General features: G+C 38.7%; 2 protein-coding genes across 2 annotated transcripts; both read right to left on the reverse strand.

The window, feature by feature from the left end:
- Nucleotides 1–6876: 6876 nt before the first annotated feature.
- LOC139127449 (uncharacterized) lies at nt 6877–7662 on the reverse strand. The gene has a single exon (XM_070693371.1). It carries the CDS (start codon nt 7660–7662, stop codon nt 6877–6879), a length of 786 nt encoding a protein of 261 aa, XP_070549472.1.
- A 245-nt stretch (nt 7663–7907) lies between these two features.
- Nucleotides 7908–8294, reverse strand: LOC139127450 (uncharacterized). The gene has a single exon (XM_070693372.1). It carries the CDS (start codon nt 8292–8294, stop codon nt 7908–7910), a length of 387 nt encoding a protein of 128 aa, XP_070549473.1.
- Nucleotides 8295–27821: the final 19527 nt, after the last annotated feature.

The raw sequence follows: 27821 nt of genomic DNA on the forward strand, positions 1-27821 counted from the left end.
GAGGTCTGGTCAACATCCTGTCAATGTTCGTAGATAGCCGACATAAGGATTGGAATCGCTATTTGAGTTCTGTTTTATTTATCGAGTTAGTCCCAAGGAATCAACGGGACTGTCCCCATTTTTCATGTTGTATGGCCGGGAGGACACTTTGCCCATTGATGTCAAAATCCAGCCCATTGAGGGAAGAACTAGAAATATCGCACTCATTTGAAATACCTATCTGACAAACGGAGTGTTGCATATAAATTAGCTAAAGAAAATATCGAAAAGTATCAACAAGACATGAAAAAAAGCCATGATAGCAATATTAAGAGGTCTCAGGAATTTAAGATAGGTGATACCGTTTATCTCTATAAACCATCCATAAAGCCAGGTGTCAATAAGAAATTTGTTCACAGTGACAGCCCTTATGTTATATCAGATAAAGTAGGCCCTGTCAATAACAAATTACGCCATTGGAACAGTGGCAGAAGTTATAGAAAAATAATACACGCCAATAGATTAAGAAGGCTTATTTGCGTCCATCAGAATTTAACTCATCAACGGATCTTGCGCCCAAGTTCACACCTCATCAGAGTCTGATGATGAAAGAGCAATCCCCATAATTCAAGAATGAACTCACGCTCTGACCTTAATCGAGCCGAAAATTACAGTAGCCAGGAAAACATATCAGAAGCTTCTTTCCCTGATCAAGATGACGAGGGTAACTTACCACTATGGGCAAAAAGGGCCCTAAATTGTTCAGTATAGCGCCCCCGTCGGACAACGCTTTGGGCTGGCTGCTAGTGACGACAGCGAACATTGTATCAATTTAATTTCAATAAATATCGATCAAAATCTGCTCGCCTGTCGCTCGTAATTTCAGGTTACGCCATGAATTTTTCCATGACAGCCCGTATATATTGACTAATGTACCATAAAATCAACGTATCGGTGTTTTCTTCCACTCAAATTGAATAGAAGACAATTTGTTTAGTTTTTGTGATACTTTTATGTCTCAGCATATTTTGGCGCTCTTTGGACAAGTTTGGCGCCATGCCATCGGCAGGTATGCAACACAACATTGTAACAATTCGCAACAAAAGAATATCGATCGATAACGTTCACTACATGTTCACAGTGGAGACTCTACATCAGTTCACTTTCGTTTCGTGTTATTTTTACCAATTATCTGCGATATTCATGGTTCATATTCACCCAAATTTTGTATAAAAGACAACAACCTGACAGGTATTTGATCTGTACAATTTAGGAGACACCTGCTGATTAATTTGCGTCAATCGCAGACCCTTGTTCTGCACATGTAAACGCCTTCAGATCGCCATATGTTTGACGGCAACAGTATATTTCAGTGATCAGAATAAATAGAATGGCAATAAAAGAAAATTAACAAAGAAATTCAAAATCTAAAACGATACGATTTTTGCTTATTAGTCAGAGGATCGTTGTACCAATTTTCATTATCATTGGTTCAGAATTGAAAAATTTGAACCGGCGAGAAATTTGCAATGTGTTCAGTCGATCGGACGCGCATAAACGCCATTGTTTTCTATGGGAATTGAGATTATTCGGCACATCGTAAAATGAAAAATACATCTGAAAAAACCTGCCGGACCAACTTTTTCATTTCACTGTTAGTTCTCACAATATTTGAGATTCAGCATCTCATGAAGGTTAACTAAAACTCTATGGTTTTAGATTTTTGAATTTCCCTCTTATTTTTTCTGAAATGACGAATTTACGATCGTTTGTGCTGTTGGCCGTGTACCACAGTGTACAAAGTGATGCATCCTCAGAACAATATTATGAAGTTGAGCGGGTTTTGAAGGGTCATTATAGAAATGGTCGATTACAATATTTAGTTAAGCTGAAAGGGTATAGGCACAGATCTAATACATGGGAAGATGCCGAAAATTTAAATGATGCAATGTGTGAAGGATTGAAAAGGAATCCTGTAAAAATTACTGGCAAGGCAATTGATTACCACTTGTCAACCAAATACTTCTTTATCTATCGTACACGCCGCAAATACGGCTTATCTTTCGACGTTTTATCCCTCCAATGACGTTGTTAACTACTCAGCTATCTCTACCTTTAATAAGCCTTGGGTAGCACAGTTGCCGGACACCACCGTCCTTCATAAACAATGGAATCGTTCTTTGGCAGTCGATCAGTCTATCAAGGTCGATCTCAAGCGGGCGGCTTCTGTTTTGCGGGAGCAATGTCTCCTGTCGATGAAATGTCATACGAACTTTCCTCTGATTGGTCTTACATTTTTACTGACCTGGCTCCCTATTACTTTCTCTGTTGTGATTCCATTCGTTCTTTCACTGGTAGATCAATTGTACTTATTCTGCAGATTCAGAAATTTGTACAAAGCTTTGGTATTAGCAGGTACTATCAAAAAGGCCATAGGTAATTTGGATGTCAATAAGATGTATTGGCAGTCCACTGTTGCACTGACGAACGCCACTACCTCTCGGCGACCCTCAGACTTTCTTGAATTTGACGCTCATACATTACAGACCATAGTGATCACTATACTCGTCTTTGTGATTGCATATCAAGTGTTTAGGTACTTCCGACACATTTTTTTTTGTCTCTTTTTGTAATGCACATGTTAATCGCCTTGACCTCCAAAGGCGAACCAAAGACGACTCTGTTTCTTGAATTCACGTCCCCCAATCAAGCCATGTTTGTATTTGTCAAAGATATTACATACGCCCCTTGTCAGCTACGAACAAGTAAGGTTACGGAACAAGACCTACTTCAGAATCTGAAAAGGGGTCATGTATCTCTCATTATCTAAAGGTTAAGAGGGACCGTATCTTTATTCATCAGTGTGAGATCGGACGAATTCCAATTAATAGTAATTGTTACCTCCCGCCCAAACTCTCTGTCTTTCATTTCAGCAATATTCAAAACAGAGATCCATGTTCGTCTTCCCTCTCTAAATTCGCCTTTTGGCAGGATATCAGAATTCTGCCATATTTTCCGAAGTTCAATCGATTAATTGCCAGGATGAAGTATTCCAGTTACGCAACATATCCATTGAATTAATAGATTTACGCAGTGAGATCTTGAAATTACAAAGGAAATTGGGAATAAGTCCCATTGAAGGGGACCCAGTCGCAATAGGTATGAGAGTGCCTTCTGTATCGGGAACCATTAAAAAGGCCAAGAAACGGAAAGCAACTCCAAGCAAAAGATTTTCCACTGAGACTAAATTCGGCGCTATGAATCCCTTGGCCCTGATAGATGAAAACCCAGATGCAGTGGTTGTATATGGAAGTTTTGAACATGAAACCCCGTGGTCCTCAAAATGGGGTGTTAGTACAATTGACTGGCAAGGACGGTCCTCAAAGAACACGAAAGCACTCAGTGAAAATCGAGGAAGCAAGGACACCCTCATCCCCTGGGTTTGTAAGGGTGGCCACCGAGCAGTATGGTACGCCTCCTTAACTCAAGAAATCATGCATTGATGTATGCTCGGGTGGCGGTATAGTTACATAAGTTTGGTATTACGCTGACGTCACATCTATCCCAGTAGCAAGTTGAATTTGTATGTTATTCGTATTTACTCAAAGTACTATGTAACCTGTGTTTGATATTCAACGAAATGTTCTGTAATATTTTTCCTTCTTGATCTCTTTCCTTTTATTACAAACTATGCTATGTATATTTTTCTTAATTTTCCAATTTAATAAGTAAGCACCCAAAAGTGTTTTCCCGCGGAGTGGAACTAAAATACTCCCCATGGTAGTTGCTACTTTTCTTTGATTCTACTAACTTTTCTGTTCTGTAATGTCCATTTTTGTCCAAATGCGAGACGCATTGCTTTAAAGGAGGGAAGTTTTACAAGGCAAGAATTATGTAGTTATTATATTCATATTTATTTACTCTTAAGTATCAATATATTCATATTTGTTGACTCTTATATATCGAATGATTACGGAACCTTATTAGTCATTGTTATAGGTCATCACCTTGCCCTTCAACGGACTTCAAAATAAACAGAGTTCAAGGAGTATCAGTGATTCAGCAAAACTTTTATCTTGCTGAAAATATCTTGCTTTGAATAGAAAGTATATCTTAAGGAACATCAAGGACTGTTACAAAACCGGCTTTAATTAAGTGCGAACCAATCACTCGATGTAAATTTGAGACCTTAACATTGTATGAAAATATATTTCAATCTGTGCCCAATGGACGACAATTTTAGTAATCAGTATGATTAGATTGTAGTTTTGCTCATTTACGTGAGAATTTTATGAGAAAGAGCGGAACACGATCCTGCTGGGAACGTTACTGTATGGTAAAATCAAGTCAAGAAACTCTCCTCATACCAGTCTAACTCCTTGTGAGCCTCTGCTTTGTTGATCGTCCAGAACATCATCGCCCAAATTCCCCCAGGTAGACGATACGTCAGTATCAATACCAAAAATGTAACTGTACAAGACAGGACCTTTCTGCCGTCAATAGGTTTAGCAATAGATAGTATTCATGTCCAAAATGAGATTTCAACTTTGCATATGTGCATTATTTTGGTTTCTTTGTTACAAAATCATACCAGTGACTAGCACACTCAGCTTGCTTTTTTCTTCAACAGTTTTAATACTGCATGGATTAATATTCTGTATATCTAATGAATCAAACACGAGATACATTTCAGATGACAAATTATTCACTGCTGACGAGTGATCCCCCAAAAAACTTTTCTTCGTTCATCTATTTTCATTTTAACTTCACAAACGATTCCAAATTCGAACTTTGTTGAACTAGTACCATAAGATACATGAAAACAAACCACTATCGCCATTAATAGCTAATATTTGTGCAAACTTGTGCATTTCAAAAAATCTAAGTGCTCTTTTCTGCACTGCTTCACACTCATGACCCATTCCCCGTAATAGTAATCTAAAATTCGTACAACAGAGGCATTATATATTTTCGTGAACGTATAAAGTCTCATATTACTTCATTATTTATTACTTAAAAAATTCCATTTTGACATAAGGGCACCATGAGCTCTTCTTGCAGATTCGGCAAGAGCTTTTTGCAGTGACAGCAAAAAAAAATAATCATGTTTATCGAACACAACACAAAGATACTTGTACTGTGCCACATAGTCTCAGTTGTTATTGCCAATTCGAAATAAAACAAATGACAGCGATCGAAATTTTACTTTATAATATGAACTACTTTTGATTTTAACGCAATTGCAGTTAGCCAGTAATTATTGCATCAGACATTGAACTGGTCAAGCTTTTTTTACAAAGAAGTATTTCATCGGCAAAAAGAAGCATACAATAATTTAATCCCCATATATTTATCCTACTGTCAGAATCAGCATTTCTGTCATAAGATCACAAATAAATAAAGAAAATAACGTTTGAGACAAATTATCGCCTTTTCTATCTACCTTCTGTGTTCGTCTGAAATGTAGCCAATAAATTACCAGTAAGACATATTGCAGCACTTAAATCATTATACATTGCCCCGACTGACGAATACATTTTTTCATCAATCCAATTCATCAATATTTATATAGCAGTGAATTTCCGTCCACAAAATCAAACCCTTTGCGTAAATCAAGAAATGGAGCGAATGTAGGTAAATTTTCATTCATCTATTTCGAATAATAATTGTTAAAACATAAACATGATCTTGGCACGATTTGTGTTTTATAAATCCGTTTTGTTCATTCACCAAAAATATGTTCGCTTCTAAACATTCAAATAATCTACAGTTCAAAATGAACTTTACAGTTTTGATAGTTGTCTACAACTGATATTCTGTAATGCGTTCCCTCTTAAATAAGACGAAGGAAATATCCGATCTAAATTTCACATGGTTTATTCGAATATAGGCATGTCTTTCAGACTGAGAACAAAAAAAATCTCTGAGTAGAATGTTGTACTACAAACGTTTGAGAACGTTGAGAACGATTAACGATTTTGTATGGAGCTGTATGACTATCACATCAACAGGTTCAAAGCTGTTCCATCAAAATGGTCTTTACAAGCAGTATTGGCAAGAACTATAACCGGTTGCCTTCAGAGACATGTCTACTGTCCAAAGTTCTAACGTAAAATGTGCTAAAGGCGTGCTTGGAATGTGTACATGTGCGTACTGCGTAATACAAAGGATAAACATGAAGTAGCGGATGTGACTCATTTCACTTGACTTTGAATTTGAATTTAGGCAAAATAAAGGGATGCTTATTTTGATGGTAACATTTCGGTCCCCTAATTGTATAGATGTGACTCGGAACAATTATAAATCCAATATTCTAAACTGGTCAAAATTCAATCTAACTAAAAAACAAGACTTATACACTGTTCATATATCACTAATAAAAAATAAAGCTCTTAGCTGTTCTTGCGTCCTTCAGACGAATCTTTGACGGCATCAGCCTCCAGAAGCACACACAACTTATCCACCGGACATCGTAGAGTAGTCGCTCTGGTCTTGACATCTGCAAACCTGATGAGTCCCTTGTCCTTCATCACTTCGGTGATTCTGCCCATGGACTAGGAGTTCCTCGGCACTGTGCTGTCGACGATCAACACCCCATCTCGAACGTTGAGGTTTCTTCTGATCTCAAGCCACTTCTGTCTCTCTTGTAGCAATGGAAGATATTCTTTCATCCATCTCTTCCAGGATTTTTCTGCCAGGTACTGCACTTTTCTCCATCGACGGCGTACGTAGTTGTCATTCTTCTAAAACAAGCCGGGTGGCAGGGCCTGTTTTGGTTTCAGCATTAACAGGTGATTGAGTGTTAATGCCTCTAGATCGTTCGGATCTTCTGACAGCTTGGTGATTGGTCGGCTGTTTATTATGGCATCCACTTCACAGAACAGTGTTCGGAGTTCTTCATCTGACATGCGAAGTGGTTGTTTTTTGGGCAAGGAAAAGATGATTTTCCTTATGGTTCTGATGTGATGCTACCATACTCCTCCAAAGTGGGAACCTGCTAGGGTTGAATTCCCATTTGATGTCTTGCTGGTGGAGCATCTCAGCTATCTTCTCTTGGTTCCATCTATTAATACTCTCCTTCAGCTCTTTGTCGGCTGCAATGAAGTTAGTCCCGTTGTCTGATCTGATGGACCTAACTTGTCCTCTTCCTGCTATGAATTTTCTGATGCCGTTGATGCACAAATCTGTGTCTAATGACCAGGCTTCCTCTAAGTGTGCCGCACGAGTTGCCATACATGTGAAGATCATTCCATACCTCTTCTCAGTGATACGGCCATATTTGACCTCCATTGGTCTGAAGTAATCTACACCTGTGCGAGTAAATGGCAGCTCTTCAGGGGTGATGCGGTCCTTAGGTAGGTCTGACATCTTCTGCTCACAAACTTTCGCTCCATATCTTCTACAGATGACACATTTGTTCACGAAGTTGCGGATTGCTGTAGGCGCCCGTAGAATCCAATAATTCTCTCTTAGCTTCGCAAGCATCGAGTTTTTTGTGGTTTCTTGGAGTATGATGGTTGACACTGGTGAGTCTTTAGGCAGCACTATCTGGTGCTTGTTGTCTGATGACACTGAGGCACATTCCAGGCATCCGCCAACTCGTATTGTTCCTTTATCCAAAATTGGATCCAGCTTATATAATGGGCTGTATCTCCTGACTTGCTTTTGCTGTAGGAGTGCCATTTCATCTGGAAATGCTTTCGTTGCACATACCTTATGATGACATCTTCTGCCTTTTGCAGCTTCTTTAGCGAAACAGGTGGGATTGTCGTTTCACAGCTCTTCTGGCAAGTATCTGTGTTGGTGTCTTCATCACCCTGTTTTCTTTTGCAGCATTTATCTTGAAGGTTTTTCTTCGCTAGCAGGAACCATCCTACTATCTTCTTTGGTTTTATCATGCTGGAGTAGCATAGTAAGATCTTCTCTACTCAAAACTCTTCCTCTACTAGTACAGTGCTGTACACAGATGCTTCCCGCTTGACTTCTGGGTCTTTATTACATAGCACTCTTGAGATGTCCTGTTGTGTAAGCCATTCGCTTTCTTGCTTCCACAGGAAATCTGGTCCTCGCAACCATCTCTTGTTTTGCAGGAACTTGTCTACTGTCAGTCCCCTAGATGCGTCATCTGCTGGGTTGGATTTTGTGTTGACGTACATCCACTGTTTACTATCCGAACCTTCACGTATAATGTTGATCCGGTTGGCTACGAAGGTTGGGAATCGGGATGTTTCATTGGCGCAGTACTTAATCACTGATGTGCTGTCTGTCCAGAAGTATACCTTGTCGTTTTTAATGTCGAGTTCGTCCTCCAACATTCTGTTATTCTCATGGCAACTGTAGCTGCTGTCAGTTCCAGGCGTGGGATGGTAATTTTATTCAGTGGCGCAACCCTTGCCTTTCCATAAGGAAAGTGCAGTGAATTTTTCCGTCTTCATTTATGAGTCTAATATACGATGTGACACTATCCATATTTACTTGCATCAGAAAAGAGATGTATTTCACGTACCTTGACTTCCCCAAAGTCTGCTGGTTTGTAACACCTCTGAGCTGATACATTTTCTAGTTTTGGAAGATCTGAGAGCCATCTTAGCCGTTTCTTTCGATCGTCTTCTGTGATCTTCTTATCCCAGCCAATACCTCTACGACACAAGTCTTGAAGTAGTATTCTTGCAGGTAGGATGAATGGAGCTGCAAGTCCAATGGGATCATATACTGAGCTGATAATTGATAGTATGCCTCTTCTTGTTGCAGGCCGGTTTTCAATGTTGATCCAGGATCATTTTGTGTCTGACTCGACCGACCATAAAGTACCTAGGGCACGCTGTACTAGTAGGCAGTCATATTCCAGCTTTAGGTCTTTGATTTCCTTAGCTCAGTCTTCTTTTGGTATAGTCTCCAATACTTCACGACTGTTGCTCACCCACTTCGTTAGACGGAAACCGCCCTTCTTGCAAGCAGCAGTCAGATCTTGTGTCAACTTGATTGCCTTCTTCGCATTTCCTACTGACTTGAGGCAGTCATCTACGTACAAATCTTTCTTTATTTTGTTGACAACTTCCTTGTTGAATAAGTGGCTGTTGTCTTAGGCCACCTTGTGTAGCGCTGTGTTCGCACAGCTCGGGATGATACTGCACCAAACAAGTGAACCATCAATTTATAGACTCTTGGAGGGCTTTCTATGTTTCAATCTGGCCACCAATGGTTCCTGTCGAAATCTTGATAACACTCCTAGTAGATTTTTCGTCAGATCCGGCCTTTGTAGTTACAGGTTGTTCAACGACACCCCTTGGAACTTTGCTGAACAGTCAAAGACAACACGGATCTTCTCTGGTTTCTTCGAATGATATACTCCATGGTGGGGTATATACTTTACCTTTCCATCGTCTCGATCTAACTCGTCGTAAGGGACTTGTATTGTGTATCCCTTCTCAATTATGTCTGCCATGAACTTCTGGTAGTCGGCATGGATCATTGGGTTGTTTCTCAGCTTTCTTTCAAGGCCTTTAAGCATTGTAAGACATACTGCTGGTCGTCGGGTAGTCAAACTCTTTCAGTTTTGAATGGAAGTCCCATTTTTAGTGTCCGTCTACTAGCTCAATGGTTTCATTTACTTTTTGCATGAACTTCTTGTCTTCTTTGGAGTGCTCCATTTTGTCATCTATCATGCGCTCAGGAAAATCAAGGTCAATGGAATGTCGCACTAACCTGTCTAGTTTATCCAATTCTTCCATATCCTCTATGGCCACAACTTCTGTTATGTAGCTGGAAGGATGTTGCCCTTGTTCGTTCAATCTGACTAAGTGCCAGGGGATCCATCCTACGTGTGTACTGCATGCTTGAGGGGTTGATCCGGACCACATATAGTTTCCAGAGGGGTAAATACTGCTGTTTCTCCGGTGCCGATCATCAGTCGTATTTCGGCGTCTATTCTTGGAAGATTTAAATCCTTCAAATGTGGCCAGCTCATAAGATCTTCTTGACGGGGAATGCAGTCTTCAGAAACGCCTATCTCTGGTTTAGTGTATACTGTTTTCAGCTCTACCTGTGGCTCTGAACAGTCTAGGTCGTAAACTTCTATGCCCGTGACTTTGTCGCAGGTGTTGGTGCCTAAGCCGTTCACTGTGTTTACCGTAAGCTTTGTCTTTCTGCCTATGGCTCCAAGTTTTCTCTGTAACGTTTCTGTGCAGAATGATACAACACTACCTGTGTCCAGAAAGTCATAAGTCTGTACCATTCTATTTTAGCCCTACAACTTCACCTTGACAGGGTTGATAGTCAGCAGGAGCTTGCAGTTATCATCATCACCACCGGTGTCATTGTCTTGACCACCTGCACTGCATAAAAACCCTATAATACTTACTGTATTAACATGGATTATTGCCTGTATTTTAGCTGAAGAATGCATATACAGATGATACAGTCAAGAATCCATTTTTTGTATTCAGCAAGCCTGTATTCATGTGGATTCATGTGAATTCACGTGTATTATTCTATAATACATGTACCTCATTAATGGAATTTATCTGAATTATTGGGTTTTCATGCAGTGCTGTCCATATAAAGGACTGTACTTAGTCCACCTCTTCTGTGGTGCAGTGTACTGCAGCAATCTCCATCTCTACTGGTGTCTTTGAATCCTCATCTTTATCAGTTGTCGGTCGATGATCCTGATGTAACACTGCTGCCTGTTTTCCTTGGCATTTGGAGCATTTAGCTTTCTGCTTGCATTCCTTACTCCGATGACCAGGTTTCAGATAGCAGAAACAGACACCTTGGGTTCTCAGGAAGTTAACAGTATCTTCTTGGCTGACTGCAATCAACTGTTCACAACTGTAAAAAGAATGATTGTTATCTTGGCAGTGTAGGCATGATTTCTGTTGAGCTTTGTGTGGTTTGGAGGTCGAAGTGTTGCTCTTCTTGCTCCCTTGGTTCATCTTCTTCGTGTTCGTAACACTAGTGGCAAAGGATCGTTCTATTTTTTCTGTGCCTTTCTTCTTTTTTACCGGGTTGACGAGACTAACCATTTGCATGTCTACTGTAGTCCGGGCATGACAGTCTGTTTGCTTCGGACTTCACCAGATCGACGAGGTCTTCAAATCTTACTCTTTTCTTGGCTTTGTGTATCTTCGCTGTGCATTTACTCCGAGAATCTTGGATAAAATAAGGAAGCTTCTTGATGATTAGCTTCATATTTTCTGAATGTTCTAGTATTTCTAGGCAATCAACACATCGGGTTGCTGTCTTACATCGATTCAAGATGATTGGAGGCCAGTCTAAGACTTTCCTCAGGTAGGCATTGGCTATCTTGTGTGGGTCACCATAGCACTCTTCCAGTTCCTCCATGACACCTTGATATGCTTCACTTGCATCTATACCCGCATACCCTTGAACTATTTCATGGGCTGTGCCTCCATGAACTGTCTCAGCAGGGTGAGTTTTTCTCTGTCATCTTCGGCAGTCGGTACTAGTTTGGTCTCAAACTCATCTATGAATGATCTGTACTCCATGATGTTACCGTCAAACTTCTTTATAACTGTGGACATTTTCTTTATTGCTCTGATCATCGCCCATTGTGCAGAGTCACGTGTCGTCATACTCGTGCTATTGCCACTGCTTCTGATGGGAAAATTCTGGAAGCTGCTACGCTAACTGCCTCTTCTAAATCATCCGCCTCGCTGTCATTCTCCTTTTCTGTTGTAGGGGTTTTCTTCTTATACACACATACTGGTGTTGTGGTCTTCCGCGGTTTTGTTCTGGACACAATGGACTTGTACTCCAGTTGTATAGTCTTAATATTGATGGCGACGTCATCCTCGAATTCGTCACCAAAAAACTTATTCAGAGATCTAGCTGTGGCATCGGCTACGGCGATCTTCGTGTCATTGGTTCACATTGCTCCTCCTTAAGTTGAAGCTCATACTTGGCACGCTCGATTTCTTGCTTCTGCCGTTCTTCTTGGAGTTGAAGCTCATACTTGGCACGCTCAATTTCTTGCTTCTTCTTGAGCTTGGCTGACATTGCCAATAGTTCAGCCTTTTCCCTTTCGTCTGCTAGTTTGGTAGCTCAGAGTGCACTGTGGCTCATATGGTGGTTGACTCCACTCAGTCTGCCAACTACAGACTGTTTCGGTATGCCAACACTATCTTCTGGTTCTACATCCTCTTGTAGATAAATTGGTGTTGGGTTCGCTTCATGTTCGCTCAACCATGCACCGGCGTCTTTACGGAAAGTCCCAAAAATGTTTTCGACATTGACCATCAAATGAAGACGTTCGTCTGGCACCCGATCCTTTGGGAGTAATTCTTCATATTCATAGCCCCTGGAGACAAAGCCTTGATGCAGCTCCTTCTACACTTCAAACTTCAGTTTGATTGTGAATAAGTCTGCCTTATCAGCGATCAGCGCTTCTATTTCACTGGACTTTTGGGTTCGTGAACTCGCTGTTTTCTCTAAGAAGCTAGCTTTAGTAGCTAGCACATATTCAAGTCCTTTTTCGAATGGTGTTCTGACATGGCCACTACGCCTGAGTTCTTGCAATTCCTTTTCTGGTGACAAAGCTTTTGATTTCTGTTCTTCGTCTTCCATGGTTTGACTTAGGTGAATATCATGAGTCCCATATAAAATCGTTAATGAGAAATGTAGCGCGCAAACAAATTCCTTAAGACTCAAAATTATTTGTCTGCAACTACTTTGCAATAGTCGTCTACAGCTGATATTCTGTAATGCTTTCCCTCTTAAATAAGACGAAGCAAATATCCGATCTAAGTTTCATGTGGTTTATTCGAATATAAGCATGTCTTCCAGACTGAGGACAACAAATTCTCTGCGAAGAATGTTGTACTACAAACGTTGAGAACGTTTGGGAACGATTAACGATTTTATGTGGGGTTTGTATAAGACTATCACATCAACAGGTTCAAAGCTGTTCCATCAAAATGGTCTTTACAAGCAATCTTGGCGAGAACTATAGCCGGACGCCTTCAGAGACATGTCCACTCTCCGAAGGTCTAACTTAAAGTGCTAAAGGCATCCTTGGAATGTGTACATGTGCGCATTGCGTAATATAAAAGATAAACATGATGTGACTCATTTTACTTGATTTGAATTTGAACTTAGGCAAAATAAAGGTATGCTGATTTTGACCGTTACAAACACCACAATAATTTAAAGTTGTGCATGGATCAGAAGCCCTATTCTTGGGAATGTGGATACCATGGTGGTTTGCAAGGTGTTGGTATAATAACTGTGTCAAAAGCAACTGAAAAAGGTGTATCATTATTTATATTGTGGGCCTGCCCTTATGAAAATTGTCTGTAGAAATTCTATTGAAATTGATGACAAAATTCAATTTAAGTGATATAGAATTTCTACAGAAATTCTACTGAACCTATATCGAAATTAACGGAGTTTAATGGAGTTTTGGCCCCCTTTTTCTGTAGAAATTCAACAGAATTTCTGTATCTTTTCTGTAGAATTAACAGAATTTCATGTAAATTCAATACACGTTCTACAGAATATCTGTAGCACTATATTGAATTTCTACCACATTCTACAGAATTTTTATGTAGAATTTCTGTAGAACTATATTTAATTTCTGCACTCTTTTACAGAAGTTTGTTTGTCTGATACGAGTTCAAACTCGTAGAAGTATGACAACAATATGTGTTAAACTTTTATTCAGTAAGGAATACCACCCTTATGATATTGCCATAGATACCAATGCAATGAATTACTGCAAAACCCACAAAAAATCAGTCAGCAAGTAAATTATAAACATGTAGTTTATTTCTAAAAGAATTATGATTAACAATCGATCAAAACTTGATGAAACATACAGGGACTACAAAATATAAAGCAACCTACACGTATGAATGCAAGGCCTACCTCTCCAGTCTAGCAGTTTTGACCTCAGCCAAGTGCATAATTAAAGTGTTGTGTATCTTAACTCTCGTAAATTTCTGTTGATGCTGCAATGTGGATCCTTACAGTTGTGACATATTAGTGAGCTCCCTTCTCCATAACACTGTTAGAATCTTGCTAATGGACCTTGGATCCTAATGTTCCATGCAATTTGGAGTTGAACTTTAGTACTTTTCATAAGAGCCATGTGCACTGTTGACTGCCTCAAGTTCAAATGAATAATGCGTGGCTACACTATTATGTAATCAGCCCATTGTAAAGGCAGGAAACTATTTGCATAACAAAGCAATGGCACAGGTCAGCTCACTTGACCTAGGATCGAACAAAGAGAGTCTGGTTGGTCTGTGTACAGTCATGAAATGTACAAAAGCAATGGCAAGGTACAATTGAAACTGTATACATTTTCCTGGCACGTGTGTGTACATGAAAATAGCTTTTCAGAATTAAAGGGTACACGAGAATGTGCTTAGAACTCTCCATAGGTAAATGTCACTACCTTTTCCATATTGAAACCAGCTATATATATGTCACTGAGTTCTTATCAAAGCTCATGCCAACATGCAAAAACATGAACTTAAGTCTGAAACAGTGTAAACTGTGGAAAAAAACACAGAAAAAATTTCCACAAAAGCTATGGAACGGAAAAATTCCATAAAAATATGTTTAATTTCTGCAGATTTTCTACATAAAATGATCAGCAAACTTCAATAGAATTTAAAGTTTCTATACACATTAAAATTCTATAAAATTTAAATTTTTCTACAGAATTGTATTGAAAATTTTCAATTGAATTTCAATAGAAGCATATTTCCATCAGATTTCCATAAAATATACAGAATTTCTATAGAATATCAGAGTTCAATAGAATATCTACAGACTATTTTCGTAAGGGTGTTTTCAACACTTCATAGGGAATACCATTTATCCCGGGGCTTTTACCATTTTAGGGCCTTTTTGACAATATTGTCTATTTCTTCAAACTTTATATTTCTATTAAATTCTCTATTTGATGAATAATTTGGATCGGCCATGTTCTGTTCCAGTAGGATCTTACGCGTTGCAAATCGATTATGAAATCGACATTTAAATTTGTATCATTACTATTATACATCGATGAAAACTGTCTCCACCAGGTATTCCACCGTTTTCATCATAGACCTCCATAATTATATTTTTTCGATTAGAAGGTCCTAATATTAGGCTATGGCTCAAGAAAAACTGATGATCCTTTGTAGATACACTATATTATTACCAGTACTACGTTATCATTGAAACGCCATGTATGAGGGGGTCTGAGTTACACTGATTCCGTGTATTAGTCCTTTAATTATGAGTGACATTTGTAATGGTAAGTAGAATTAATAGTCAACTGGCGTTGGTTTCCTTTTTTCCAGATTAAACTAACCTTTCTACACTGTTACTAACAGTTAAGAAAAAAATAGTTTGTACTTCTACCGACTCACCAGCGGGCGTTGTTCAATAAAAGTTAAATTGATTTACCTTTTGTGGAACCATTTGTCAGGCAGCTGAAACTAAACTAAGTTAGCGATGCTCTCTCAATGAAGTATTTTCAACCAATCGTTAATAATGAGAAAAATAATAACACTGGACAAAATTTTAGATATACGTTCAGTATTTTTATGAATATTTACGTACATGGAACACAATAGACAGGTTTGGCTAAACGTTTTACGTAAACGTGAACATGCAACATCACGAGTTTCTGCGGTGATGTCATCGACTTGTGCGTACGTTCTCCATGTACACTGAGCCGGCGTCGCGCATTAGAGAGGTTAAGATTTCATCCGAAGCGAGAACGTAACGTAGAGTGGCTACGCGTTCCGTACGCATAACATTCTGCAGAGATTCGGATTAAGACTTGACCGGCCCCGTCGCTTTGCTTTCCATGGCAGCAGTAGCTGGCTAGCCGAGCAAGGTTCACATGTCTGTGTTCGCCTAACGATTTACGTAATAGCCTATCAGTAATGCGACAGTCTACTAAAGTTTATCCATTCAATTCGCTCTGTTTTGATTTTTATATGCCTGATTTTTAAGACGTATTTGTGCCGAATCACACACCGACACAAACAGTCGCATTGTCTAAAGAATTTTGCTCTTATATCAGGTTAATAGAACACAGAGATAGAAAAAAAACTTGAAAATACTGAAATTTTACTTTGTGTTTAAAGGTCTGGTGAAATGGTCCCGTTCATGTGACTGAATATCTTCCAGGGGGTCAATCTATTACACTCGCAACATAATTGCAACCTAAAAGTACGTGCAAGTGTTAATTTTTTTGATATTTCTATGCAAGGCTTTCATGGGGTCATTTTGCGACACTCAGGTCACGCCCGCAGCGGGGATCATGGTTGGTCGTCTGTGACGTCACAGGTGGGTTCATTTACATCGAATAGCGGTCCAACGCCGCCTTATCTCTGCCCGGTATCCGCTAACAAAACAGCCACAGTGTTCGCGCTGCCCATCGCCACGTTCTTTCGCCAATGCGAATCGAAATCCGTATGGGCGAAAAAATCGATCCTAATTCGCCACAGTGGCGAAACTGATTTTTGTTTAAAAAATATGGTAAAATAAAGAAAAAACGTGGGTTTTTTAGTCTTTTGTTTAATCTGCGCTTCTCTCTCGGCGATTCACAAAAACTGTGTCTAGTTCCGTATTATTCCTTTCTTTCCGTCGTACATATTTGCAATCGAGCCAAGTCTCACGAGAGATTTGACGTCATTTAGTCTAGTGTACAACATGCATAAATGGACTCGCGAGAATTGAAACTTGACACACGCAATCGAGCCCTCGCGATAAATTTGACGTCATTTTGTCTAGTGTACAGCAGGCATAGGAACGCTCGCTCGCGAGAATTGAAACTTTTGCTATACATAGCAGACATACGTATTTTAATCGAGGCAACAAGGTTCGGTGCTGCAGTTGATTTACATTGCGGTCTAGATGTTCTGTGTTGTGCATTTTAATCACGGTCTTCAACATTCCATGTTGCGGTCGATTTGCATCGCGGTCCTCGTGGGTCCGGTATTCCCCGTTGTTCTTCGATTTAATCGCCGTCCCAACGACGCGTTCCGTGTTGCTGTCGATTTGTACCCATCAGGGAGGACTCTACCTCCATGATTTGTATCGCGATCTCTACGTTCCTTGTTGTTCGTTTTAATGGTAGTCTCAACGTTCAGTGTTGCTGTTCATGCAGCTGATTTGCGGTCCAACCGTGTTGTAGTTCATTTTAATCACGGTCTCATTTACGTTTTAAGTTACTGTCGATTTGCATTGCGGTCCCGACGTTCCGTGTTGTAGACTAGTGCATTTTATAAGTGGCAGTCACAACGTTCAGTGTTGGTGTTCATGCAGTTGATTTGCACTACGGTCCCAACCTTCTGTGTAGCGAGTAGCGAGGTAGACTCAGCAGAGGGACCGTGGCCGATCGTACGAACCAGAAGAGACAAGCACATTTAATGGTTCAAACACTCAACACTGAAAAAGTTTACAGTTGAGCCGTTCATGTTCTTGCCGCTGTCACAGCCACCAAAAGAACGTCTTCCCATAGTGAAGGAGGACACTGTCCTGATCATGTACGCGGAAACCCTAGAAGTTACCCCCCATGGGGAGCTTATGGAGGTGTGAAATATTTACTTCCCGTTATGAGATACCGAGTCGGGCAAACTTCGGAAAGCCGAAAAAAGTCGACTGGAGAGGCTCGTGGGACACGCCCACATTGCATTTTTCTTTTCCCATATTTCATAATCACGCGCGCTAAACGAAAAAAGAAATGAATGTAACTGTTTTATAGACCATCAACTGTATTTCTGTGATTTTGCAACATGGGCATTTCACCAGACCTTTAAAAAAACGTGTAAAGCCACGGTGGTAAAACAAATGACAATGTTAATTTCAGTCTGGACTGAATGTTATTGGCAGTGCAGTGTGTAAGCGACGTCTGCCACGCAGGTGCCATCGTCTGCGAGTGCACTGCAGCAGGTACTTTTTCCTTTTGTTATCCAAAATGTCTCAAAATTAGACGGCGATCAATAAAACCTAAGGCAATTCAAAACGAAAGGAATGTTAGTTTTGAACATCAAGTCTATAGCGAAGCGAGCGTTAAAATCGCTCTTGAAAAAGGTGTACGAGAAAAGTGGCAGTTTACGTAGAAAACGACTGCAAAACGACAAGAGAACGTGTGACATCATCAGAACATGATGAGAGCGCACAGAAAGTGACGTATCCATTCCCGTTTCCTTCCCGTATGAATCTTAACCTCTCTATTTACTTGGAGACAGCTGTTTTCACGTAATTTGTAAACGTGTAAATTTATTCTCATCTGTATGTATCAAAATATGATATAAACTTTGAATCATTCATGCACGTTGTTAGTTGGATATATGATAGTGACATCCCCAAAGATATTCATGTATTTTCGTGTTTATATGCAATTTCTTCGTCAATTCGCGGTAGACGGACTAACCATTGAGCTATCCCTGTGATGCGGAAACAGACTATGCGGATCCAAGACGGACCAAGTCATTTCCTGCACTTGCCACAAGAATGCGTGGCGTAACGCGTAGCCAAACTGATTTTTGCACGCAAACGTGTACGCCAATGCTAACGTGGATTCTACGAGTTCACGTTCAAGTAAAACGTAAAGCAAAACCTATCTAACATTAATTTTATATGTAACGTATATCTTTTCTATGTGATTCATTTCATTACCTTGACATAAGTAGCGCATATCTATGCACATCAAGAGCATATGTAACGCAGGTCTTGCACACCAAATGTACACTGTACTTTTGTATTTTATTAGTATACGTAGGTGTACACTTTACGTATTTGACACAAGTAGAGAATCAATATATGTGTATATTATTAATATAAGTATTATACAAAAATGATAACGCGAATATTAATATGTCAAATTTCCGTGAAAATTTCACCATAAGGGTATTTTTGGTCAAAAAGACCAAATATGATATCGATTTCACTGCCCCATTTTAGGGGTTGAAAATTTCAGTTTTTCTAATATCCCATGAAAAGTTACTTTGATTGATATGGAAATTATCTAGTGGGGAAGTCAGAGAACTCAAAAACAGACTTATTTTTAAATTTCAAGTTGCCATGGTAACTATTTTGTGATTGAAAATATTACTTTACTCTAATTCCTGTTAAAGAACTATTGTGGTTTTTTTTGTAAAAATTGATCATAAGGGTTTTTCTGGTTAGCACACAAAAAATCACACACATTTGATTGTGAGATGTTTCCATGGCAACCATTCAAGAGTAAAAATTACCAGTTTTTCAAAAATTCCAGTAATCAACAGAATGTGTTATTGCAAAGTGATATTTCGGATTACAAAGACCAAATAGCTAGTGTAAAAATCAAGTAGTCAACAGAAATATTATACCAAAGCGATATTTTGGGTTAGAAAGAAAATATATGATATCTATTTTTACTGCCCTGTGTTTCCATAGTAACCTATTTGTGTTTTAAAATTTCATTTTTTCAAAATTCCAGTAACAGTTATTCAAATTAATATGCAAATGCGCTCCTAAGTGTATTTATTACAGCATTAACTCCACGTTCATTTTTTATGTTTCAATTGTAACCGTTTAGGTAACCACTTTTTTAACCATTTGCTTTCAAGAGGGTCTCTGTTAAAACATAATTCACTGTGTTTTTATTTATAAGATTTCTAAGTAACAACTTTTAACATTTGTTCTATAATAATAATATTAATTGGTCATTTTTGCCTTAATTCTAGGAAGAATAATAAAGATAATGTATATTGGGTCCATTCTGGTCAAATTATGTTTTCCGATAATTTGCAGTCATCCCAATAAGTGTTATATAGTATAGTAATAACTTAATATGCATTCATCGAATTAAGTTTATGCCTTCAAATTATTTTAATTTGCTAAAAATAATTCTACTACTATCTCAAATTAATTTTATGAACCTATTCCACTTATCTCCCAATGTACCATTATTTATCACAAGCAGTAACAGTAGCGCACGTTTGTTTGTTTGTTTGTTTGTTTTTGTTTGTTTGTATGTTTATTATTTAAAACATAATTCACCAGTACATATTTATTTTATGGAGTTATAATTAACGACGTATTAATGTTCGTTTTTTTTTTTTCTATTTTTGCCTCATTCAAGGAAGAATAATGAAGAAAAATTGTATCTTGTTGTTTAACTAAAGTAAAATTATGACTATGTTGTGGTGCAATGTTTTTTTTTTTTTTTTGAGTGTGTGAGTGACCTGGCGTGACCCGATATACTCTATGATTAGCTAGATCTTTCCTTCCCATGGTAGCAACGGCTAAATTCTGAACATGGTGCCTGTATACCTTTAAACATTTTTTTTTAAACTCAGCGGGCCATGACAATAGGAAAATATTACAAGTTAAATGTTTCATGCTAGTAACCGTGGACACGGTCCCTCCACAAGACGTGCTGTGAAAAAAGAAAATGTATTATTGGGTTATCTCTTACTGGGAAGTTTGATGGCCCGGAAAAGAGCCGTTTGGTTTTTTTTATGGCTTCTACCGTACACCTAACGATAGCAAATGTGTATGGTACGCCGGGCAAATTTGGATATAATGATCGGACAACAAAAGTTTCTTCTTTTGACGAGTACGTCATCGGCCTGCATCAGATGCTGTTTTCCGGCCAAAAATCGCTCATCACGCCAAACTTGTGTCCGGTCAAGGATATCCAAATACTTCAGACAGAGTCTGAGTCAGATAGACTCGTTGTCATTGCCAAACCAACGATGCTAAACTCAGAATGACAAATCAAGAAATGTTCAATACCCCGGCACAGAGGTGTGAAGCGGTATGGTATCCGTGTATAGTTTCCCATGGAGTGTCGTTTGTACCTCTGTGAGTCTACTAATAAACGAAATGTTTATTTGACCGCGGAGCTAAAAAAGGATGATTTGACTTCCCCTGTTTCGTTCCGCCGTCTCTTCGAGTGTACGTAGCCTCGTGAGAAAGTGCCATCTCACCGATAACCGACGCCATGCAGTTCCGCTGCATATCGATCATAGTTCATTACGTCTGAGATGTTTTAAATTACGAGATTTCCTGTCCGAGTTTTCGAAATGCATCTGTTTTTTGTACTTTTTTGGTTACAATTCAAACAAAGTCTCACAACACAAATTGGCAAATAATGTAATACATGATGATCTTGACTTGTTTTCTGACTTCTGACCGCAATCTTGACCTCATAAAAGTTTTATGTTCTACGAATTTGAGAGATTCGAACGATGCAGATTGTGTTTTTTACATACCAGTATATTGACTTGTAATTTTGTGGATCGAGGCATAGAGAGTAGGGGGAGATGGTCGAGGACACTGTCCGCATCCGGCGCCAAGCGACACACTGCCGGAATCGGTGAAATCTGTAACTCGAACGCACCAAGTATGGTGAAAACACCTCATGCCAAAATGTACGTTCTCCGACGTGCTCATCGATGTTCGACGTGAATTTATGTTTGTAAATCTACTAATATAGCGGCGTTTGACCCAAAACAATGAAAACGATACTATGTTGACAGGGTGGAGTACCCACTAATGCGCGATCCTGGGATTGAGAACGGCGGCTTTAAACAGACAAGAATTGGCTATTTTATAACATTCTGCCAGTGAAGTGAATATTCTAGTCTTTGATGTGTTTACTTGCACAACTTAAATACCCAAGGAAACAGGTATTATGGACGATAGTGGGACTCAAAAGTTTAGTGACCTATTAACATCCCGTTTCACTCTCAGAGTTGTATGCAAATTTTAAAAGTCGCCATGACAGCATGACAACAACATGGTCTTTTCAGCACTAAGACATACTATAGCAGGCTTAAAATAGACCATGGCCCTTCTGCAGGGAGGAGGCATAATTTCCGGGTCATTGTAATCGATACATTATTATCAAAATGCAATGAGAATGCGTTTTTATAGGCCATTGTCTCCTGTGACTGTCATTCAAGTACGACAGTTCAGACAGTAAAACTTTGTTGCAAAGTTCCACCGCACGGCCGGTCGTCTTCGTAATTTCCAGGACCAAGTCATATTATGGCAAATATCTCTGCCCAGCTGGGTTTGACTGCATTTATCTAGCTCGTCTCAAAGTGACAGACGGATCTTTCAACCTTTCAGCTTGGTAAAAACGCATTTATTGATTCGCCAAAGGCCTGTGGAATCGCTCATTTTTGCACAAGTGCTACATGGACATAGGAAAAAGTTCGACTCACCCTCTCGATTGTTGAATAATCACTGTTTCAGTGAATCCGCCATGATGAGAGTTCTCGAATCAAAAATTGTAGCCGTGCTCGAATACAAATGTCTTCTCATTAGATTACGTCATTGTTATACAAGAGTTAGCATTTCAAAGTAAGTCACCCTGTTTTTTCAAACGTTTGGAGAAGGGCGGCATTTCTATCTAAATGTTTGAACGACGTGAAACGCATAATTCCATCGCATATTATCCGGCAATATGTACAGTAGAAATACTGTATACGCTGCATTAACTTATAAGCTTATACTCCACAAAATGACCACAGGCGGCGTGAACTTTCTGACAGGATTTTCTAAACGTCCTACTTTATCCCTTAAACACTCACATGTGATATCCTGAAAAGTATTCTCTGCAGTTATTCCAGTTTACGTCAACATGCACATCATTTCAAAGCTCAATGACACGATAGCACGAGACAAGTTCTTCACTCGCACGTAGAGTCAATTGGATATGATCATATTGGCAGACTAGTGGCATAGACTATTCATAGTCAACCGCTGTGCCTTGTTTTGTGCGCGCCCACGATGGGCCTGCATTCAAGGCTATGCTGTGCAGCAGTGAGGACGCCAGACACAGCGACTGTCGGTTTTTGCAAGTATATGAGTATTCGTAAGGGTAGTGACGTCAAAAGAAACACCTATCTAACTGAGCGTAGAGAATATATACTAGTAGCTGGTAGACCTATATACGCGGTATGTTTTTATTTTTCAGTTTTAATTTTATTCGGCTATGGTAATTGCCATTTTCTTTTGATTAACAGATGTGCAGAGTTCTATAAAGTACGCGGAACAGGCAGAAATCCGACCAGTCGCTTGCAAGAACGTCCAGACCCTGGGATTCGTATCGCGTCTCTGAAGGGCGCGCGCGTGTTTCAACAGGGTATAACGCGAATCGCCGGGTCTTTGCCAGACTATACTGGCAGGGCAAAACATGCGAAACGCAGAAAAATGTTTATTCTGTAATATCAATATGACGCTCACGAGGTATAGTAGAGCAGATAAGTGTGGTATTTTGGCAAAATATTTCATTTTATGATACAAGCATGAACCTTTGCACAACCATCAATGGTGTATCACTTAGTAAAACCAGATATGAACTGAATGTGCCCACGTGTTTCACAACAGATTAATTAAAAGTCAGTAAACAGACTAGAAAATTAGCATTTACTCAACTTGACCTACTAATGTGACCCCTCAATGGATGACTTTGAGTTTGACACAATTACAAATTTAGTTATCGGGCATTGAAATTGACTGCTGATTACTCGACGTGTATTGACATTTATCAGACACTACTGGCCGCGTGAAATAATACAGTATGATATAAATTACTGCATACTGTTGTGACGTTGTGTAAAACAGTTGTACCTTTGACCTGTCTCAAATTAAAGGGTACAAATCAACGAGCAAGGACATGTTACGCAACATTTGCAGACCTCAGGATAATCACTAACCAAAACACAAGAACAAAGACAGAGATTGTATATTCTGACAGAGCAAACGACGCCGAGTAGTAGACAGACTTCTGATAAGACTAGACGTGTATACGGTCTACTGCCAGAGTAACTATCTCTGACGATGATTTATTGTATTATGTTTTTCAATATTCCTGTCAATAAACCAAATTCATACCAATATAATCGACATCCGTGTGAGGCCTGTAATGAGAACAATCAGATATCTGTTATATCATTATATGTAGCAGGTTTCATCAACTTTCGGGCAGTACTCTAAGAGTTAAGTCACTAATTACAAAACTTTATTGAATGATATGTAAATGAGTTAATTATTAACTTGACAAGCCCAAATCTTCTGAGTACAATTAAATATTTATGAGATCAATTTCTGAAGCAAGATTCATCAATGTAATGCTGAAATTTTGGAATAATATCACTAATTACAAATTCATTAAATAGGCAAATAAACCCTAAATTAATTTGTCACTACTTAATGCTTTACACCATAGTTAGGTATTAGTCAGATCAGTATCTGCAGCAGAATTCATCAAATTTGGTGCAGTTATATCCGAGTTATATGACTAATTGTAAAACTTCGTAATATATGCAAATGAGCTATTCATTAACTTGACACTGCTCAATGCTTCTTAGTATAATTAGATATATATCAGATCAATATTTGTTGCATGTATCATCAAGTTTGGTGCAGGAATTTCAGAGTTATCTCAATAATTAGATATGCAAATGAGCAGATAATTAATATGACAGTCACAGCATCATCATAATGTTCTGAGATCGTCATCTGTGGAAAGTTTCATGAAATTTTGTATTAGTTCTTGATTTATGTCTACACTGTCATTACCGTCTACATAGGAAAACCATTGTACGGAAAAAAATGATATTGCATAACTTCATTAATATGCAAGCCAAACTAAACAATATCTAATCAGTTCTTTCAAGTAGCATATGGTACCTGTGTACCAAGTCTTACTTGAATCTGTACAGACGTTTTTGAGTTATCGTGTAAAGAGAGAGATAGAAAGACACACATACACACACACACGCAGACACACACACATACACTAACACACACGCACACACGGACAGACAGACAGACATCGCTATGACATTAGCCCATGTGTAAACACATGAGCTAAAAACAATGCTAGCCACAAGAAAATCCAAGATGGCGGCCGTATGGCATCCATTTTCCAATATAGCTGCCGTGCAAATATTTTAAGGTATAAATAGCAGAATTTATTAACAATTTAAGTGGTTTCTGTATTAAATTGTATGTTTTATTTTCCATAGGTTGGTCTTGCAGGTCTTAAGGCATATTTTATGATTTTGTCGATCCAAGATGGCGGCCGTTATGGCGGCCATTTTCCAATATGGCGTAAATGCAAAGCCATATACTAGTTTTTAAGACGCAAAATACACAATTTTTTTTCCGTTTAATTTTTTTTGAGTGTAAAATTGTATGTGTTTTATGTTTCTTAGACTACTATTGCATGTTTTAAATACATATTTTGTGATTTTGGCATCCAAAGTTTTGTGATCGTTGCTGCTTGCCAATAGGTCAAATCTTATATCACTCTTATGTATAGCTGTGCTCGTTCTATCATACATATATTCAAAAACTTCCTAAACTGCGAGATCCTCATCAATGGCTGCTGCCGGTTGTTGAGGGAGTGTTCGACAGGTGTAAGAGATATCCTCGAAGACATTCCATGAGTACCATGCAGATTTATTTTCATTCCTTGGAAATCAGGTACAGTATGGAACACGAAATGAAGGCAACACGCATTGTTTTACCTTTCCTAGATATATGGTATGAAAGTAAACCAGTGGAGGTTTCATTACAACGGTAAACATGGTAAGAAACTAGTGAATCGATGGTGCTTTGACTCTCGTCATGTGATCTTGGTCCCCGGGCAAACGATTTCATGTTTGTGTGATTCCTCTTAATGGTGTTTCAGGATCAAAGTGAGGTCCCTTCATCAGTCGCTCGAATAGGTTTTGTATCCCTACATGTTCAGTTTGATGCTAGCCATTGTTCACCAAAGAGGGTTGCTAGAATCGTTATGTTGTGGTCTGCTTGTTGCATAGTCTGTTGCTCATAGAGTTCGTTTCAACTGTCCTCGTGTTTGTTTTTTGCTCGAACGAAGATGTCTTTAATGTTTTTATTCATTTTGCATGCTGTAATAGTTTTCGGGGTTTTTTTGTGGAAAATCTGGCCCAGTCTTTGATTGCCCAATTTTCCAGTTTCTTATCAAACATTGTTTGATTATGATGCGTTTACGGTTGTTGCGTATAAAACTTTAGCTGTTACGCCATTACTCTTTTATTGTCAATGAGGCATAGCGAAAGTATTGAACAAACAGCCAAACTAGGCAACAAAACGAAAGGAAAGGAACTTTTAAACAAAATCATGGAATTTGAAAAAAAAACAAACATAAGCTAGCTTTCAAAGGTATGAACAAATAATCTTCTCTCCTGTCAAAAAAACCCAACCGGCCTCTATATAAGTCCCCATATCCTACATAAACAAAGTTAACGTCGCACTAAATAACGTGTCCAGCACTGCACAAACCAAGACATAACAATAAACAGAAACATTCAACAATTGATGAAAGGTTTCTCAAACAAAGAAAGCAAGAAACTTGAAATGCGAAATGAGACACGGATCCCTTAAAAATAGAAGGTTTAACAAAAAGAACTGAGAAAGAACCTGAGAAACATCAAACAACCTTTCAAATAAAATTTTAACAAATTTTGAATCAAAATATTCAGCAAAGGCTTGAAATATATTCCAAGTGAAAAATATCCACATGGAAAAAAAACTCGTACGAGATATCAACATACCAATGAGCATCATGAGATATCATGAGAATCAATCAATCAGACATCTCTCATAGATAAGTCCAATGGTCACTTCTGACAACGGATAACCCGAAACAGGAAAACTAGCTTGAAGTAACTAAGTTCATTATATAGCAGAAATTCTTTTTAAAACCCACATTAGAAAAAACTATGCACACCATGACGTATATTCTACCATATACACAAACATCACCGGAAGGAAAAATCTTTATATGATGCCTTAATGTCAGTTGCTGTTTCAAGTCAAAATACAAATCTCGGAATTTTTAGACCATTTCATAAAAGACATTAGTCCAAAGACGATAAACAAATTTCAGTGACACAAAATGCTTCCTCGATAAGCTGGATTGAAAAAAATTCCAAAAATCCCTGTTTCTATAAATTTAGACGTTACTGTGGTATCAATGCCCACAAAAACGCCACAAAAGAATGCCATAAGCGCAGTAATAGTGGCGATTGACTCTAAAATAGCACCACCCAACACAAGCTACGACAAAAAACACACAAAAATTACATAAAAGCCCTATTCTTGATTATTCTCAAACACAATATATTTGAATTCAACTGAGAATACTATAAACAAATATATTGAGCAGAAGGGCTCCATTTTAAAAACCCACACAAAACCGACTGACTGACTGTTACAATTCCTCATGCTATATCTTAGATTAACTTTAGGTTGAACAAGGTGATTTAATTTATGGTCTGGCTGTAAGATACTTTCACCAAATTTCTTACCAAATTCCTTTATTGCATTGCTTCGATAAAGTGTGTGTATGATAGTTAGCGTACGAGCGTGAGTGCTTCACGGGCTCTACAGAGTGTAGAGGTCGCAGTCAGAAAAATTGTAACATCTTAGCTAGGTTATTGAACCAATCTTTTTGAGATTTGGGATTCGGCCGAGCAGTTTTGTTTATAACTTCTCTGCTAGGTGACTAGGTACCGTGCGTTGTGAGTTCTAACCCCAGTGAAACAACCATTTTACAAATATCTTGCCTTCTTGCGTCTAATGATTTTAATTGAAGCATATTTTGTGCTTTTGTATATGAAGCAAAAGGGTGTATCATTTTGACAGACAGCCTCTAGATTTTTTCTAATTTTTTTTTTTCCGTCAAGCAACAAGCATATGTTGATCTTCGAAGTGAGGCATACATAATTTACAGATCTCGAACTGGTCCACCGAATCTATTCAATAAATGTAAGATGTGCAGCCTTTGTGAGGCTTTGCTGACCAACTCATTGACATGACTGTCACACTTCAACTTATTATTT

This window comes from Ptychodera flava, unplaced genomic scaffold (genome assembly GCF_041260155.1).
Source record: "Ptychodera flava strain L36383 unplaced genomic scaffold, AS_Pfla_20210202 Scaffold_32__1_contigs__length_2955704_pilon, whole genome shotgun sequence".
Taxonomy (NCBI): domain Eukaryota; kingdom Metazoa; phylum Hemichordata; class Enteropneusta; family Ptychoderidae; genus Ptychodera; species Ptychodera flava.